This window comes from Sipha flava, unplaced genomic scaffold (assembly GCF_003268045.1).
Source record: "Sipha flava isolate LNK unplaced genomic scaffold, YSA_version1 65_pilon_pilon, whole genome shotgun sequence".
Classification (NCBI taxonomy): Eukaryota; Metazoa; Arthropoda; class Insecta; order Hemiptera; family Aphididae; genus Sipha; species Sipha flava.
The window spans coordinates 1,923,059-1,942,789 of NW_020273605.1; the positions used below are offsets into that span (position 1 = coordinate 1,923,059).

The 19,731-nt window shown below is 35.6% G+C and overlaps 1 protein-coding gene across 3 annotated transcripts; it reads left to right on the plus strand.

Annotated features, from left to right (window-relative positions):
* The first annotated feature begins 1,069 nt into the window (after positions 1-1,069).
* Positions 1,070-17,747, plus strand: LOC112691620 (transcriptional regulator ovo). Of its 3 annotated transcripts, none has more exons than XM_025565935.1 (8): positions 1,070-1,905; positions 11,265-12,559; positions 12,688-12,975; positions 13,053-13,307; positions 13,391-13,757; positions 14,864-14,988; positions 15,088-15,246; positions 15,956-17,331. In XM_025565935.1, the coding sequence occupies exons 1-8, from the start codon at positions 1,758-1,760 to the stop codon at positions 16,013-16,015; spliced, it is 2,697 nt and encodes an 898-aa protein (XP_025421720.1). In that variant the 5' UTR covers positions 1,070-1,757; the 3' UTR covers positions 16,016-17,331. The 3 variants fall into 3 exon arrangements, with proteins under 3 accessions (XP_025421720.1, XP_025421722.1, XP_025421721.1); XM_025565937.1 differs by having other exon boundaries at positions 1,072-1,905; positions 13,053-13,238; XM_025565936.1 differs by lacking the exon at positions 15,956-17,331 and adding an exon at positions 17,496-17,747 and having other exon boundaries at positions 1,075-1,905.
* Positions 17,748-19,731: the final 1,984 nt, after the last annotated feature.

Sequence of the window (19,731 nt, forward strand, 5' to 3'; positions counted from 1 at the left end):
CAATAATAATAATGTTATGACGCGCATGGCGCGGAATGCGATTTAACAGTTCATGACGGCCATGCGACACGAAAGATATTGCGGTATTAGTGACCACCGGCGGCAGTACAACGCAACAACAGACCGTACACCGCGGGTGCTACGTGTTGTGCAGGTATCGCACACCGCGGATTTATTGTTTTGATCCTCCCCGAGCAATAGAGAAATAATACTCGCGCGGTCCCTGGCCAAAGGGAACGGAAACGGAGGAGGAACGGGGGGGGGAGGAGGAGGAAGCTGTGCGAGAAGAAGGAATACGGAACGAACACAGTCCAACGGGAACGGCGAAAAGTAAAACTCGTATCGTTTCGACGTTGCGACGGTGAATCGAAGAGAAAAAAAAAATATATAAAACAGTAACGATAAAACGTGTAACTCTCGTAGACGTGCGACATTCGATTGTTTATACGAACGGATCGAACCGGTCGAGCGGATTCGGTTCGGAGATACCGCGCGTATGGAGGATACCGTGCGAGCGTTCGTTTTACAGACGCGCGCGTGTACGTAAAAAGCGTATTATTATTATATCGGCAACGGTTATAATAATAATAATAATAATATAGGTAGACGGCGTCGGTGGGCAGACCGTACATAGCGGGTCGTCGTCGTCTTCGTTGCCAGCGCGCGAATGAAGGGGGCAACCGGTCTACCGGTGGGAGGAACGGGTGTTACGGCGGCGTACGGGGGGGGACGGACGGTATAACAGGACGGCGGTAACATTATATTATTATTACTATTATACGGCACACACGCACACACGGCAGGTACACGTATACCTGTTGCGCGCGTCCGTGCGCGAGTGTACGTCGCGTTGTCGAACGGGTTCGCGACCGAAACGTCGCGCATGCGCGCAACCGGTTACATCACGCCGACGGGTTTTCCCCTCCACCGACCCCCGCCGCAACGGCTTTATATTATTATTATTTTTTTCTTTTCTTTCGTTTTCCTCTGTTCGGTTTCTTCTTTTCCCATCGCCGCCCGACCGTAACGCCACCGCAGAAACCGTGATCTTGGCAGTGGCCGGTCTGGCACGCACGCACACGCACACGCACGTACACGCGCACACGCACGCACACACTCGCATACCGCCGTCGACGAGTTCCGCGCACCGGCGACTAGCCCCCGCGTCCCGCTACGCGCCCCCACCAACGCCGGGGACGCTCCGCCCTCGTTCGTACGCCACCGCTATTGTACCCGAACCCGACCGTCGCCGACTAGTGGACGACGACGTCGACGAGAGGGCCTTCGGGGGCAACCGCTTCGCGACCGAAGCCAGTTCTCGCTGTACCGTCGTCTGCTGTTGTTCGGCGTCACCCGTGTTTCGCGTGTCGTCGTCGCCGCCGTCGCCGCCTCCGCCATCGTAGTGATTCCACACGAACCTACTTTTTATCTCGTTTTTCGGCACCGGCTGTCGTCTTCATTGTTTTTAATATTCATTTTTTTTTTTTTTTGATTTCATTCCGTTTTGGTTTTGTTCCCGACCACATCGTTGCACGTTATTTTATTATGATTTCATCGTCGACACGGTGGACGTGTCGCCGTCCTACTTTGTACGCTCCGTATCGGCGCGGCTGATGTTGTAGCGCCCGAGCACCGTCGTCGCATTATTTGATTTTTAACGCGCGCGTCCGCGTCACGGTCCCATATTTTCCGGTCATCGCCACCGTACGTTCTGTTTTCACATTTGTGGCCATTAATACCGCCGTGGCAACCTCGAGATGCCGAAGACTTACAAGGTGCGAAACATGCTCATTGAGCTGCAAGGCAACTTGACCCAGTGCGAGAAACTAAACGTCGACTCTACTTCCGAGAAGGAAGTACTGAAAGTCCCGCTGAACATAAACAGCGATACTTCTTGCTCGCACGGTAAGCATACTATTGTTTTTTTATCATAATTACTATTATTCTTTTTCGGAATAACAACGAAGACGACGACTGTTTTTACATTCATAACATTCACATCACGGGAGGTGAATCATTGCCGGACTTTACGGGTATACTGAAAAGTGCGATTTCTTAAAAATTAACATTTATTTCGATTTATTCCGGTAGCCGATCGCACTGGCTACATTTTTTTATCCATTTTCTAGTCCGTTTTTTTTACATTTTTATTTGAATAAAATCTCTTCACACTTAATCATATATTGTTGTCGTCATGAGAAAAATAATTACTTAAAAATGTTTAGCGATCTTTGCTAGAATTATGAGTACACAGAAGTGGACAGTATCTCGATGTTCGTTTCGGTATATTCGATCGTTTGTATTGGTGTAGAACTGCTGATTATTTAATATTTTAATTTTTTATTATTAACATTGTGCTCTTACATATCTTACCTATACACTGAATTATTAAATTTACCAATATTTTATCAATATATTATATTGTAACATGTATATGATATTCGTGTCCAAGCTCGCACGCTCTAGGAACCATATAGTAATCGATCAGACTTAGATGCGGCGGTTGCTTGCGGCACCAAGTGTTTAACTATCGTAGCCATAAATAGACTCGCGACTGGTGCAGGATCGCCAGTTGCCTGAGGAAACTTAAACGCTCGGTTCTTTTCGTCTACTATACCATACCCATAATCTTAATGTACTGCAGTTAATATTTCGGCCGATAAAATCGCAATATTAATGGCATTTAATGTCCTGCACCAGCCTTGGATTAAAGGTCAATCGCAAACAAAATTAACAGTTAGAGCTGATTTTCAGTAAAATAATGTTAACCATTATTTTTATTAATTTATTTGTTACAACTAATTTTGAATAGCTTATAATTCTTTAACTGTAGCTTATACAACAGAAAACTTATTTTTAAATTGCTTAACATTTTAATATTTTAATAAATATTCCTTATACTTATTGTATACGTTTGTAAGATATATAATGCTACTAAATAGATACGCAGATACATATTACTACATATTTTTTTAAGTTTTATTATTAGTTTTAACTTTCAGGTTACATATTTTATTGCCTTAGTTACTTGCAACTATGAGTTTATATATATTTTTAGTTAATAAATCAGTAACTTTACCTATACTAATTACTATTTTGTGAACATTATACGGTTCGTTTTTTATGTTTTATTTATTTTTATTAATAAATGTATAAATGTGATATAAAAAATCGAGACGAGTGGAGGAGAAGAAGAAGAATAAACGTATAAATTATTATTCAAAAAATAATGTTGTAATTATTTGTACTGTTGTTTTTTGTTAGTAAGTGTGGTACAGTAAGTACCTACTGTTAGGAGGTGTATTATTTTCAAAATAAAATATCTTTTACTAAATAATTGTACCTAAATTTAGTTATTTTTTTAGTTTTAACTTATCTCAGGAATTTAATGAAAGTGAGTAAATGTTACTTACCCTGGTTTACAGTATGTACTTATGTATAACTATACAAGTGTATCTTCAAGTCTCATATAAAAGCTTTCTCATAATGCGTAATATATATTTAAATTAATGTATTCGTATAATAATCCAAACAAATGTTTTCTACACGGGTTTTTTCTATGGATTAAGTGCGTCTTATTTCTCAGTAAAATTAAAATAATTAGGAATTATTGGGTGATTTATCTTAACGAATCAACTGTTAAAATTTTATCATTATTAGTTATTTTATATATTCAAATAAATAAATCTATATATAAATAATATGTAAAATAATATCTGTTATTCTAAAATTAAATAAATACAAATAAATTAATCGATTTATAACGTGATATTTATACACGTATATTATATTACCTCAATTAGCACAATTATTACCATCAAACATCACAATAATGATTGACCTATAAATAAATAAAACTTGTTATAATCAAGACTATAACTGACGTAATATTGAATCGAAGACAATCAAAAGTCACGCTAATGAATTTTTAGAATTGTTATAATTGTACGATAGCATTCCTTTTAGTAGTCATGTGACATTGTATGCTTTTAGATCCGATATCGATCAAAATCTATGTAATATACATTTAGGTTTTCGACTAAGAATTCTGATATATCATTCAACAAAAGTAAATGGCTCCCCGAACTTATATTTAGTTCATCTCTTAATTAAATTTACGCAACCTCATTTGAACCCTAGTTTCTTAATTTAAGATAGTCATATTTTTTTGATTCTTAAATAATAAATAATCAATTTAATTCTATTTTACTTTATTTAAATTAAGTTAAAACTATAAAAAGTTATAATAACTATAGAATTAGGGTTATATTATACATGATATATATGTATACATTTTACAATTTATATTTTAATAAATATACACAGTACCCCTGTAGTATAAATATACTACATGTACATATCGGTAACTCAATGCTAATATTATTTATAGTTAATAAATATTGAGATTTCTATTATTTTCTTAAAAATAGTTGACGTCAGCAACTCCAAAAATTAGGTTTTTATACAAATACTGAATAAAACGATTGGATTAAACTTCCTTTTTATGAATAGTATTTTATAAATAAAACAATATTAAATATTATTTTGTAATAATTTACAGTTATTAATGTTTTAGAGGTCTGCTACTAAATAAATTATATTTATTATAATATATTATATATTATATTATATTGTATTATAATATTTATTATATTTATATATATTTATAAATATTTATATTTAAGCTCTCGATAATTCTTATTAAATTTTCTCGTATTCGAATGCCTATTAAAATAATATTATAAAAATACTAATAATTATAGACTCTATTATAATAGTTGTATAAAACGAATAACAAGCAACAATAGTCAACAGGTGTGTATTATTGTATTATTTTGAAAATAAAAAAAGAAAGTACTATGACATCAAATCAGTAATGCGCATTTGTGTCATAAGATCGCTATAGTACTGGAACGATATTGAAGTAGGGTATACTGTTAAACAAAATGACTTATAATTTCCTTCTACGCAAGTAAACCTGTTCAATCCCAATTTCGCACAGAAATACTTTCTTTAGATCTCTCAGTGGAATAAAATGAGATTGTTTTTGAAACATCGCGTACAACAGTAATTATGTAAAATTACTTAAACGAAAATAAATAAAGGATTATTTGGTTATCCCTTATGTACTTAATATTATATTTAATAAATAAATGTGTGACAGTAAAATATTTGTTTCCGCATTAGTCGCCTCGGGAATAATTATTATTCTTGGCCGCTTGACGTTCCGTTTCTCGTCAACGAAAACCGGTTTTCTTGCATTCCCGTTACCTCATTGTGGCAATCGTTTAAATTAAATTTTAATCATACCTATGTATTCACAAATGACACTGAATCCATTGAACTTGCGGACTTCAATTTCAGGGATCGCCCTGCATGACGTGCGTGCGAAAAATAAAAACTACTAGAAATAATGTATAATAATAAAAAAAATAATAAACAAGGTCAATTTCGTTTCACTTCACGGCTCGTTATTACCGCGGGTTCAATGTTCTGGAAGACGCTCGGTTGGTCAGCAAACTGGCACAATGCGTTCCGACGATTTGCTCGTAATAATTACCGACTTCACAACAGTAGTGCATGTCTTTCAATTTATTTTTTTTTCTTCGGTTATTTTTTGCTCGTTTTACACGCTGTTGTGATTTTTCCCAGGATTTTTTTTTCTCTCATTGTTCCGCTGTTTTCTTCTACCTCTGCTGTTGTGGTTTTCCGTCTCGCGTATTCGCACGGAAACCGCTGTTCAGAAACCTCAATTCTACAATAATAATATAGTTAGATCTATGACGAACTCGGTGTTATCGAACTTCACAATATAACCAACGGATGACTGTGTGTAGATGAAATATCTTCAAACCAGTTAGGCACCTAAAACATTATTTCATGAATCATGGAGTATATGAAGGTCGGAATCGATAATCATTATTATAGTTCAACTAAATTAAAGAAGCATTGTTTGAGAGAAAAAAATTAACAAAATAATAGTCGACCGTCGTCTACTTCGTTAGTCTCCAGAAGTTTATAGAAATTATTTGAATAAATATTGCAATTTATTTTTACGTAACTGTTTGCTAAATTTCTTTGTACTACTATATAATGCTATATAATGCATAACGCTGTACGGTTTTGTTTGGAGGTTCTTTCCTACCGCTGTTTTCATGGTCAAAAAGCCATGCTGTTTTATTAATATTAGCAAGATCCATTTCCGGTAGCATACTATGCTGTTGTCTGGCTATTTTATCGATGGTTTTAAGTCATATACAAGATTCATAACATTTTATTTATAAATATTAAACGTCCGATGTACAACTACAATTTATTCTCTATAACTAAAAGATAAAATAAAAATTTTATCCCCCGCGTTTTTATTATGCTGCGGAATACATCAAAATGTTTTTCTTATGAATGGATCACAATAAAACCGTACTCCCCTCTGGACCCTCTTTATTGCACACGTTCAAAATAAGGGAAAATGAAATATTATACATGTTATTTATCATATTGTTCGGTGGGCGCAACGGAATTCTTCACTCTCTTTCACTTTATATTTTCTACGAAGGGTGACTACTATATAACAGGTGAACACAGCCTAATGCACAGGTGCCCAAAATCAGTGCCCTTATTGTTAGTGGTTCTCCTGATGTCTTGTAAATTTACCAAGAAGAAATTTGTAAGCATATTTAACGAATTGTTATTTTCTTCTAAATAATCAACACTTGTACATTTAAATCATAATATATGCGTTTTTCAATGTGGCGCTGCCGTTTTTTTTTTTTACCAAATGAATTAATATAACTATAATATGTGCTTAATACTGATGTTAATAATAATCATTGTTTCAACATGGGAAATAAACAATGTCTGGTTTTAATAAAATAAAATATTTGATAATAAAATAAGTTAATTATTTTTAAGCGAATATTTATTATTTGTTATTTTTAATTTTCAAATTATCAAACGTATCCAAAACCGCTTACAAGGTATACGGGTTTCACGCGAACAAAATTTAATAATAACATTAATAATTATAATGATAGTACATGATTTGTTGGGTTTTAATATCGTTATATCGGTACCGCCGCATACACGTATTTTTTTCCAGCTAAATATGAATCATGTACATTTATTTACTCGGGAATTTAAAAAACCCATACGGTGTACGATTTGTGTGTTTTTCGAAAACCGCGTCTGCCGCGAGACATCAACGGACTGGAACGTATTGCGATTCATATTTTATCGATAAAACCAATATCGTAACAGTAGGTTACGCGACCGTGTTGTATCCTCGAATGCGTCCCGTAATGATGTATTTATTTTTTTTTTTTTTGTATCCCACTGGAATTCCGAACAAACGGACGGTTTCGTCTGTCGACGCGGAGAATTACGATTTTGGTGTAATTCTCGTCGTAGCCAAAAATCGATTATACAACCACGGCTGCCGCCCGGGGCCGTGTGTACAATGTGAAGGTGAATAGGAAACACGGTCCGCAATAAAAACGACGCGGCGGACGGCGGAGAGGAGTAGTAGAAGTGAACGGCAAACCGCCGTACGTTCCGAATCACTGTTATGGCCGGTGGATTTCTTTTGTTTCCCCGCCCCGTAACCGTACATTATTTTTATGAAACGCGCGCGCGCGCGCGCAGGTTGCTCTCCGTACCGCCGCCCCGCGGTATCTGCGGCCGTTAGCCGAGACGCTGTTGCGTTGGCTCGTGATTGAACCTGAAACGAGTTTTACCTTGAGCACCGTCGACGAGGTGTGCCGGACAAAACCTGACTGTGTAGACCCGCCGAACGGACCAATGCCATCGGTGACGACCACGACGACGGCGCGACTTCGACATCGTCGTGTACCGGGCGGCGGTCGCAATGTTTTAGGTTTTTCCTCTGTGTTTCGTATATATCTATTCCGAACCACCGCCATATTATACGTGCACGGAAAAAGAAGTAGTAACAATTAAGTACTACTACGGCGGTCGGAGGCGTACAAATTTAGCGGTGCGCGGTGTTCGTTTTCGCCTCCAATCCGGTCGCCGTTAATTTGGTCCCGGGCCAGATTTGTTTTTTTTTGGAATTTTTTCAATTATTTCGCTTGTGTACGGAAGAAAAAGCGGTTTTCGCCAATGCTACGTACTGATGCATTAAAAAAAAAAAAATATTTATATATAATAAATACTTAACCCACGCTTAGTTCTATCAAGGCCAAACTTCCACATTTGGGCGCTAGCAAAAACAATCGCTAAACGCATCTAATTAACCCTTCAAAATACTATCGAGTGTGCGCGTCTCGAGGACGAACGTTACGACTGTCGGCAGTTACGTATTAGACATAGACGATTACGTTAAAAAAAAAATGTTCGAATCCTTTATCTGTTTAATATGTCTGTGGAGGTCGTCGCTATCCAGTGTCCTTTGGCGGTCCCCATCATGGTCGCTTACGCACTAGCGGTTTTGTCTACTACTACGATAGACAGGACAATGGCACTGAAAATTTACGACTGAAAACGATTATTTTTTTTCCACGTTATAAAAATCACGTTCTGTTAAAATATTTATTTGCTTATTTGAAGACAAGCCAAATGTTTCATATCGATTCTCATATAAGTACACATTCGCTTTCGGCAATGAAAATAACGGGTGTCTATGTGGTATAACATAAAATCATTATTATTTTATTGCTCACCGAGGAGAACACTTTTTTCATCAACCTATAATTCAGTTGAAGTAAAACAATAATACCTAGTTAAAGTATGTCAAAGAATTTTTTTTAAACATATCAAAATTTCACTTGCTCATCACGGAGTAGTTTTATTCCAAATAATTTTTAATATACTATTTTTGTATAATTTATCAAATAAATAACCTTTATCTGGAAACGAATGTATTGGAATTTCGGACGCTCTAACGACTAATTCTTGTATGTATTTAACGTTCGTCCGTGAAACATTTTTAACCATACTTACATTTTTAATGGCTTTATATACGTGCCTTACATTCAGTACCTATCGTTGAATCGTGCGTGAACATAAATTTATCTTCTGCGCTCAGCATTATTCGCAACACATTTTTGTACGCATTGTCATCTAAATATACCGTTATGTCTGGCAAAAATGGAACCATTAGTTTGTTGAGTATGTTTGTCTATGTGCATACAATATTATCATAATATGACCGAACCCCACACAAGTATATTCAGTATAACAAAAACAAAAAAAGCAATCACAATGATACTGGCAGTGAAACACCCACATGCATTATTATTCAATACGGCAAACACATAACTGCAGAATAACGTTATGGTCGAAATTTTCGAAGGTCATTTTTCGGTTTTTTTTTTTTTTTTCTGTAAAAGATAACGTGAAATTATTAAATATTTTTAACGTTGTGTTCATGTATAGCCGACTGGCATGTCCCGTAAAATATACGTGTGCTTAAGTCACGTATTGATTGTGTTGTCCTGATTGGTTTGATTTAAAATTATGATAAAATTACACGCGTGCATATTATTATGTATCGTCTGCGCACCGTTGTTAAAGTATTTTGTCCTTGAGAGATTTTAACGACCGACCATTATAAGCAGACATGAACTTTGCCTTGAACTTGGTTAATGATTTGAAATTCAGCAAGTATTTCGCACGGTTATACCTATAGTTGTATTGTGTACGTATTATTATGATTGCACACATACACACACACACACACACACAAACATACACTCGCCACGAATACACATTATAAATTATCATATATATATATATATATATATATATATATATATATATACAAAAGTACATGTACACGTCTCGATAGTATGAAAAAAAAAACGAGTTCTGTGCTAGTCACGCTCCGAGATTTGTTCACACAAACCCATCGATATAAACTATTGGAGTAGTGGAAAAGCAGTGTATACACCGTTGGTGAATATAAGGTAGTGCAAATTCATTGGCTACGAAAATCGGATTTAATTGGTTACCGGCGAGCATTTTATGCTTTTTGCTCGTTCAGGTGTTGCAATAAAAAAACAAACCGTCAGCATTACGGTGAATAATCTTTGAGGTAAATTTTGGTTGGATGCGCAGTGTTTTCCGTACTAGTGGTCGAGTGCAACGACATTGATCGTTACGGTCGACGGGACTAAGACTGTTTTTTTTTCCGATTTTCATCCGTACCCAATGGCTTTTATAGCGGAACGGAAAATATACATAGTATATATAATTATTTATATGTATATTAAAACGACCCAATGTACAGAAGAGTTTTTCACAAGAAATTTGTCAAAGTTGAACGCTGCCGGTGTCTTTATAATATATATAGACGTGTTTCGGTATTTAGATTCTTGGTGAACGCAGCCTTGTAGTTCAAGAATCCGGTTAGAACCGTTCGTCCGGTAGTCGTGACGCAGCCAAACCCGGTCTTGGCTATCATATTAATGAGTGTTTATTTTATTTCGTCCTACTTCCACTGATGTTTGAAACGAAATGAAATAGTCGTGTTTCAATGATAAAAGTTCATAAATTTGTATGAAGAAAAAAATTTACATTTCATTATAAAAACTTACGTATTTCATACAATTTATACGGAACAAATATTATTATGTATATCGAACCATCAACATTTTATGTTTAGACGTTTCGAGCCGTACAATATCACAGCAAATAAAATGTATTTAATAGCACGTATTTTCTTCGTTGTCTATAATATATGTATACGAGAACGAGCATATTATATCGGTCTCTGCGACTATTAAGAATGATAATCAGGATTCGGAGTGTCTCGTACAATAATAAAATCTGACCTTGGATAAAATCTGTGTTCCTTATATTTATCCCGTTTTGTTTGTGCTGTTAACCGAAGACCAAAAATCTGGTCAAATAATAGAACACCGGAGCAACATGAATTATGGTTTTATTGTTGTCAGTAGAAGGGTGGTTCGTTTGTTACCACTCTTGGCGTCCGTCGAACCGCGTACTGGTTGTTTATTCAGAGGCAAACATGACCTTGTTGTGTGGCGCGGGATAACAATAATAATTATCCTTGGCCTGGGACAAACAACGGTCGTGTCTGGCAAGTGGGTTAAAGGGTTCGGGTGTCACGCGTTACGTATGTCCGTAGTGTCTTGAACATTTGAACGTGACCCTCTGCGTGCGTGTATATTATTAACGTGTACACACACAACACGCTAAGAGATGACTGTCGATTCCGTTAAATATTTGACTTATTAAATTCTACTGTTTGTCCAATGTATTTACGCGTTATATATATTTTACAGATAAAAACGTCTCGTACAAAGATCCGTTGACGGATAAGGATGGCGATCGAATACAAGGACGAGCGTCACGACATAAATTTCCTACCCTACATCAAGTCGGCGCCGTAGAGCTTGTCGAGAAATCCACGCCGATTCTATTGTGTCCCCCGTCACCCGACTGGAACCCATCACCCGACTGGAACCCGCCACCGAAAAAGCGTTACAGATCGACTTTGGACGGTGATCTATTGCCGTACGGCAGTAAAGTCAGCTTGCAAATAACTCGGCAATCCGAACCGACCCCGGCCAAAGTTGAAGAGGAACCGGCAAAGATCCCGGAGGTCGAAGTAAAGAAATCGCCCGCTCCGCCACCGCCGCCACCACCGCCGCCAGTGGCTCCCAAATGTCATCAAGTGTCCGTCATCCAACGAACACCCGTGGCCGTAAAATCGTTACCCACGCGCCCCGAATCGCCTTCCGTAAGATCGCCGGTCGCGGTCCAGGAACCCGAACAAGACGCGCCGATCGATTATCACGTGCCCAAAAAGGAGTCGGATCTGGACTCAGAAATCGTGCAGGCAATCAAAAACAAATTCACCATCACGTTACGCGGTCAGTTGGTACCGGCACCCGATGGCATCATCACCGCAGCTGCTGGCCGCGGACGGAGCAGCGCCGGTCAACAAGGCGGTGGGGGCGGAGGGGGATGCACCGGTGGCGGTACCAGTTCCGGTTCAAACCGCGGATCGTCTTTGCATTCGTATTCGCTGGGCGGCGGAGGTAGCGGTGGACCCGCCGGACTGTTGGGCAACGGAGGCTTGGGTGGAGGCATGGCGCCGGGTGGAGGTGGCATGAACCCCGGCGGCAATGGCAAACATTTCGGCGGGCCCAACAGCCCCGTGTCATTGCCGCCTTTCCACGAGAGCCTCATCAAGACCGGTGGCAACTGCTACTCCGCCCAGTACAACAATCAGTACCATCTGATGATGAACGAACAGCTCTGTTACAGCAACAACGATACGGGTCAGAACCCCACGGCTGGCTGTGGGCCATTTAATATCGGCCTGGATGGTCCGCCCAAACAGTACTCGATGTTACAAAATGCTTCGTCGCTGGGCATCGACATAAAAGAAGACTGCGAAGATCTTTCTAGTTATGTAAAAGAATCGAACGGATTCGACACGATAATGGCCGACTCGGAAAACGGCACGTCCAGTGACCCATTGCAATTCACCGCGACCCTCACGTTTGCCGGTCCAACGGACCCGGACTTCTTGGACAGTCTTAATGATGCCGCCGAGTTATTCTTCAAAGAGGTATATTTAAAATTTTACTATTTTTTATTTTTTATCGTCGAAATACTTATAATTGAACTGATGCACTATTGTGATGCGAAATAATTAACGTTTTTTTTACTAACACTGTGCTTTTTTTCTACTTTCAGCCCCAAGAATGCATACCTCCTTCGCTAGTAGAACAACCTATACACATGTTCAATGAACATAGGAACAGTTTTTCCGAGTCGCAACCGGAAAAACGTAATTACCTACCGCAAAATAATAACAGCAACACCAACAATAACAGCAATGGACCATCATTAGCGTGCCGGAATAACTATGGTAACTGCGATATATCTAAAGACCGGTTATCGCACGGTAATTTTGAAGACTCCAATCAACAAATGCAACAACTGCAGATACAATTGCAATTGCAACAACCGCAAAACGTAGACGTATGTGTTCCATTAATAAAGTAGTTTTTATACATAAATAGGTTACAGTACTGTAGCAGAATCGTATTATATTTTAGGCTTGTGGACAAATAATGTTATCTCCGGGCTTATCGTCGTTGGAGATAGACTCTAACACCAGTATGTCTGCGCCGTCACCTGCTAGCGTCAGTATGGACGGTACGATGTCGTCGCTTACGCCACCACCACAAAACGGCAAGGACTCTAGTAACTCCGCTATGGATGTTAGAGTTCTGCAACATAGGGTGAGAAAGACCACCCCACCCATAGAGAAACCTAAATATTCTTCTTTCGCCAATAAGCTTACTGCAAAAGTACATGTTCTTTGCTTCCTTTTTTATCCCTTTATCCTAACCAGGACCTATCGTGTGTGCTAATGTAAAATATTTATTTATAGCTTGGCCTTCCTAGCGAATTGCCATTTGAGTTCGTCAATGGTGGTCATGGCATCAAGAACCCACTGGCCAACCACGACCCACTACCGCCACCGGCCCCGCTTACTAGAGCCCCCGAGCCAGAAAGAAACAAAACCGTGACAGCGCCTGCCACTGTCGTATCGGCCAGCACTCCTCAAGAGCCAGTCGAAACAAATAAAAACGGTTCAAAGTTCTGTTGCAATTTATGTTCAAAGACTTTCAACCTGCAACGTTTGTTGAACAGACACATGAAGTGTCACAGTGACGTTAAACGGTATCTTTGCACTTTCTGCGGAAAAGGTTTCAATGACACATTTGACTTGAAACGACACACTAGAACACATACAGGTATGTACAATTTACATTGCATTAATTATTGTTTCATGAATGCCAACGAATGCTGAGTTAGAGTGGTAATCAAGGGACGGTTTATTATAATGATCATTAGAAATATTTTATTTCTTTATATTTGCTAAACTGTCGCTATAAATGCAAACAAATTCATTAGATTTATTTTACTATGTGACTTATACTTTTATCTAAAATGCTTTTAAAAATTAATTGTTGGTTCAACATATGTATTTTAAAATATTAGTTGGCTTTTAAAGAAGTATGTCAATAGATAATTTAATTTTTAATATTTTAATCTGTGTATAACAAAATAAAACATTCAATACCATAAACAAAAAATATTTTACAGGAAAAAACTACTTTATATTTATTAAATTTAGATGAAAAACTAGTTTTTAAAATATTATATTATTTGCCAAAATAAAATAGTTAATCCAAAGTCAATGGGTTTTTAAGTTTTATGAAATGTATTACCAAATAATTTAAAGGAAAAAAGATTTAATGATAAAAATATAATTTTGAAAATTAACAAAATTACTAGTTACAGTTACCGATACCTACATTTTTACAAGGTATAAAATCCAAAATTCAAATCACAGCATACTTTAAGCTTTAATTTTTTTCTTTCGACTAATCATAGCCTTAATGACACTTGTTACATAATAAGTTGGATTTCAATCATGATACGATAATAACGTGGTACAACCATCAAACAGACGGGGTCGAAGTTTCACTCGAAAAATGTGTTTTTTTTTTCATTTCTGTATCGCGTTATCGTATATTATATAGTTCTGACAGACATGTCGACTGGCTTATATAACATCTTTATTCATTCGGGTAATCGTAATTGCATTATGTGTAAAATACCAATGTATTTTGATTGTAAAAAAAAAAAGGACATTATCAAATATCGTGAAATGTGCATCATTTGCCTGCATGGCCTAGTGTTATGGATGAGATGGGGACGGGTGAAAAATACGCGCTCTCGTGAGGATAATACTGTAGGGTTTTCTCCCTAGCCAATTAAGCACTCTAACTCACCTCGATTCATTCTGAAAATACCGCTGCCATCCAACCCAAAACGTTTTATTGTGCGTCCACAGGTGTCCGGCCCTACAAGTGCAATCTGTGCGAAAAATCGTTCACCCAACGTTGTTCACTCGAATCTCATTGTCTGAAAGTGCACGGCGTGCACCATCAGTACGCGTACAAAGAGCGAAGAACAAAGGTATGTTTATTATAACCCCGTTGTAAAACGTACATACGCCACTTGGTGGTATGATGGACATATGTGATTAATATGCGCATGTGCTGTTGTCCGTTACAGATGTACGTTTGCGAAGAGTGTGGGCACACCACCAAAGAGCCTGAAGTGCATTACATTCACCTGAAGGAAAAACACCCGTACAGCCCAGCGCTGCTCAAGTTCTACGACAAGAGACACTTCAAGTTTACCAACTCGAACTTTGCAAACATGTTGCTCCAAGTACGCACCTAATATTGGTTTTAATGCAATCATATTGCTAGACCGACCAAAATGTTAATTTTTTTATATTTAATATTAATATTACATTATATACGTAGAGCTAAATTATTATTTTAGTAACAAATTTTTTAGTTACGCTGTCGTTGGCTTTAAATATATATATATATATATTTATAAATAACGTAACAAATATTTACCGCACTCGGCGAACTGTAATGGTTGTTCAGCGACAAGACACCTTCACTAAATTATCTCTCACCTTAAACGCTTACATTGAGTACACAATATTTAAAAAATCATAATTGCTCAAGATTTAAAATATATTTTCAATCGTAATCCAAAACATATTTTTACGATGATTATTTTTTACCTTCTGGTTCGTTCAGCTTATAATAATTCATGAATTCATTTTAAATATTTTAATATTTACTGATTATTAAATTGCTATTTTCTACAGTAAATATTAAATAAATCTTTAAAATTGTTAAACCGTATAATTGTAATAATGTAATGATAGATTCGATTAAATATATTTTGATGAATAAGTTATCAAATACACAATGTAGAAATAATAGTTTTTGTAGTCTACGGGCAGATATGTGTGAGAATTATTTAAGGAGATGTCTTGTCTAGAATATATTTTTCGGGAATATTTAGACTGATTGCCGTTATCGTACGGAGAAATTATGTCAGATATTTTGGATTTCAGGAACGCGAAGGACTTACGTCCAGTTCTTTTAACTTTTATCCGAAGTGCGTTGAAAGTTAACGGTGCGCATTGAGTGTACCTCTTACGCAACAACACTTCTATGGACTGTAGTCACTATTCTATCCAGCGTTCGGTCGTTGGATAATTGTTTTCAAGTAGAAATGTTGATATAACAATATGTTGTTTGGGTTATGTAAATAATTATTACTATATTTTTTATACTTGTTTAGAGTATTATCCGTACAAACGTAATACTTAAGTATATGAATTTAGAACTGTATTATTAATTTTAAGTTTTTTTTTTTTTTTTACAAAAATCGATACTACGAATTGTATTATTAAAACTGTAATAAAAGTTTTGCATAAAGTTTATCATTGTCGCGTAGTTATTACTTCAACGAGCGACTCTGACAATTGTTATATTTAAGTTATATTCATTTTTTACCCGAGTACAGTAAGTACAGTAGACTTTCGATAAATTGAGTACCGTAAAGTCCGTAATTTCGAAAGAATACACTATAAAGTTTTGCATTAATTATATTAAAAACTGTTTTATTACCTGGAATTTTTCAACGTAGTGAACGATTTATTCGTTTTCTTTGGTCCACTTCGTTTATCGAAAGTCAACTGTATTACGCTGGAATGGAAAAATTACATGTAAATACATTATAATTGATAGCTTAGCAAGTAACAAAATTAGTGGTTTATCTTCTGATGGTGGAACTCCTAGTTCTACAAACCGCGTTCTGAATCGATTGAAGCGTTGATACGTTGACAAAAAAAAATGTACCTCGTACCAAAGTCTTCTGTATTTTCTTGTATCTCTTGTAGTTAGTGTCGTGAAAACAGGGTAGGCATTTTCACACGAAACTAGGATACAAATTATTGAGGAAAAATATTAATTTGCTCGTGTTATTATACGTTTAGAAATTACCTCAAACAGAAAAAAGACACGAATGTATGTGTCTTGTTAACGGCGCTGTTTGTGGTTTATGGGCTCTCAATAGATATTCTGTACGACCCTTTTTTCTTTTTATTCATGATGACGAGTAAATTATATTGATAAAAGAGCAAATTTTGGGACGGGTAGTGATATCCTAATGTGTTTATAACCTCAACGGGTTGAATATAAACTATTTATAAAATTCATAATATTAAGTATAGTTTTTATTAATTTATAATTTGCAAAATAAAAAAAAAATATCTGGGAAAGGATTCGCATTTTTCTAGAGTAGGTACATTAAGTAGTACCTAGTAAATATTAAGTAGCATATTTACTGTGAATATAACCTGTGATACGTTTAATTTTGTTCTAAAACACATCCTAACTACATTTGTATTATTATGATCGTTTTAACGTTATGTGAACAATATTATTTAGTTTGTAGGCAATTTTTACTTTTTGATATTTAAGTTATTTAAATGAAGAAAAAAAGTATATGTATATATTTATATATGTTTATATATACGTATTTATCACTATTATAATTATTATTATTATTATTTTTACTCATTAATAATCGAACAAAATTCTATGTAGGTATGAACACAACGGTCTAACTAACAGTTTCTATTTACAATCATACACACATTGATGCACATCCTAAGCGAGTTATCCTCAATCTACACACCTTATTTGTGAGTTTCAAGTATCGCTATTCGTTATCTATTTATTTTTTTATTTTTATTTTTTATTTTTTTTTTATATATATTTTTTTTTTTTTTTTTTGTTACCTATTTTATGATATTTAACGTCACTATTATGCGACGTTGTAAGTACACTGTGGAAAAATTTAGCAAAGTTCAATTCTGGTTGGTATAATAGAAGTTTTTTTTTATAAAATTATTTTAATTTATAAAGTTTAGTTTTGATATTAATTTAATAATTTTATAAACGTTTTGAAGTTTTTAACTAATTTTAAAAAAATATGACTGTTAAAGAAGGTTCGTTCCTTAAGAGATAATATAATGTCCAAACAAACATCGTACAACAGTGTAGTCAAATGGTATAGGTAACATTATTATATAAGCCCTGGTTAACTCAAATATTTTATTTATAATATTTATTTCTAGTTAAAAATAATATTGATAATGATAATATAATATATAGTTCTACATTCCAACCTGAATTAATAAATCCTTATTAGCATTATGATTATTTAGTTATTATGTTATGTTAGAAATATGTTATTTAAGCCTATATGTTTAAGTTCTGTTAAAATTCTGTACTAGTAATTTTTGTTGATTTTTTTTTTTTTTTACTTTCATTCGGTTATCTGAAATTTAAATAATTAAAATGAAATGCTTTATACATTGGAATATACTATTATAATTGGCTGAGATGTTTACTTTAAAATAGCTTGTTTTATTTATTCCTCGTACCTTATCGTATATTCCTTTTCTGCATATAGAAATATGTTCTCCAACGGTGTCGCCCAATCATGACTAATGAATAATGAGTATCCGTTTGTATAATATTATTTGCAGGTAATTATCATAAATTTAATGTACTATTATTATATGATACATACCAACTACTATCGATAAAACAATTAGTTTCTGAATATTATATATATATATATATATATAATTTGAATTTTATAAGTATTATAAAATAAATGAACCTACCAGTTGTGTATGTATGCCTATTCGATCGTTGCGAATGTGGACAACAAGCCACACAAATGGTGAGTATTTTTATACGTATACATAAACGCACAAGTGTTAAAACAAACTCATATAGCTCGTCGTTGTTCGCAGTCTTGAAATGGAAAATGTGTGCTGCTCGGTAATTTTAATAAATTATGTTTTGAAAAGACGAATCACGTGGGAAGGGGAAAGGGGGGGAGCATATTAAAACCGTACGAGGTTCAGCCTCCTCCCCTTCCCCGTCAACCATAATCGTAATCGACTGCTTAATGAAATGCCGAAATATTATACGTATTTATAAATTAAAACCTGTTGTAATACGTAGGTATGGTTTTTATTAAAAAACCGCGAACAATGTGTGTGGTGTGTGTACACCATCGTATCACAATGGGGTGTATAACATGATATATTATAATGAGACGCGTACCTACGGGACAACAAGCGTATCGACGTAATCATTGTATTATTATCTAATTATCGGCGGGGACCCATAACTTATGTCGACTGGTTATGAAACTCGCAACAGTACCGTTCATGTATAGCCATCGCATACATATTGTGATCAAAATTTATTCTTTGAAGTGTTCCGACACCATCACGCTCAGTTTTGTAAACGAAAAGGGTAAAAAAAAAAAAAACAATCTTAAGTAGGCACTTGAAGTTTGGTTTCTGTTTTGTTAGGGAAGTTACACTGAATTAGGACACAACAAATTTGAAAGCCAACACGAGTAACGATATTTTAAAGATATAAAGTATACCGTGAAGTTCAGCGGTCCTCACCAGGATTTTAGAAAGAGCAAAATGTAATTTTTGAAATTTACTTGTGGGCCGCATATATTTTTAATAATAATAACCGTAACAGATTTTTTTTAGAAAACATTTCTTTTTTATTTCAAATAGTTTTTCTTATCTTATTTTAGATGGATGGATAATTTTTAGAAAATTCAATATGGTGAGTTGTTTAATAACAATTAAAATTATAACGTTTTGTAATATTTATGGTTTTACGACAAATTAAACATGAAGCATCGTGTTTCTTACCAGAAATACAGAATAATTCAATTTTCCAACTGTCTTGAAATATTCTGTGTTCATCTTCGATTTTACGTTTCGCCATGATGGAGAGT

Bases quoted from the DNA above. Each gene is read 5' to 3' on its own strand.
- LOC112691620 (XM_025565935.1), top strand. From the start codon at position 1,758: ATGCCGAAGACTTACAAGGTGCGAAACATGCTCATTGAGCTGCAAGGC. The intron at 13,308-13,390 runs GTACATGTTCTT...ATTTATTTATAG, and splicing joins CCAATAAGCTTACTGCAAAA to CTTGGCCTTCCTAGCGAATT. The intron at 15,247-15,955 runs GTACGCACCTAA...TTTGGATTTCAG, and splicing joins TTGCAAACATGTTGCTCCAA to GAACGCGAAGGACTTACGTC.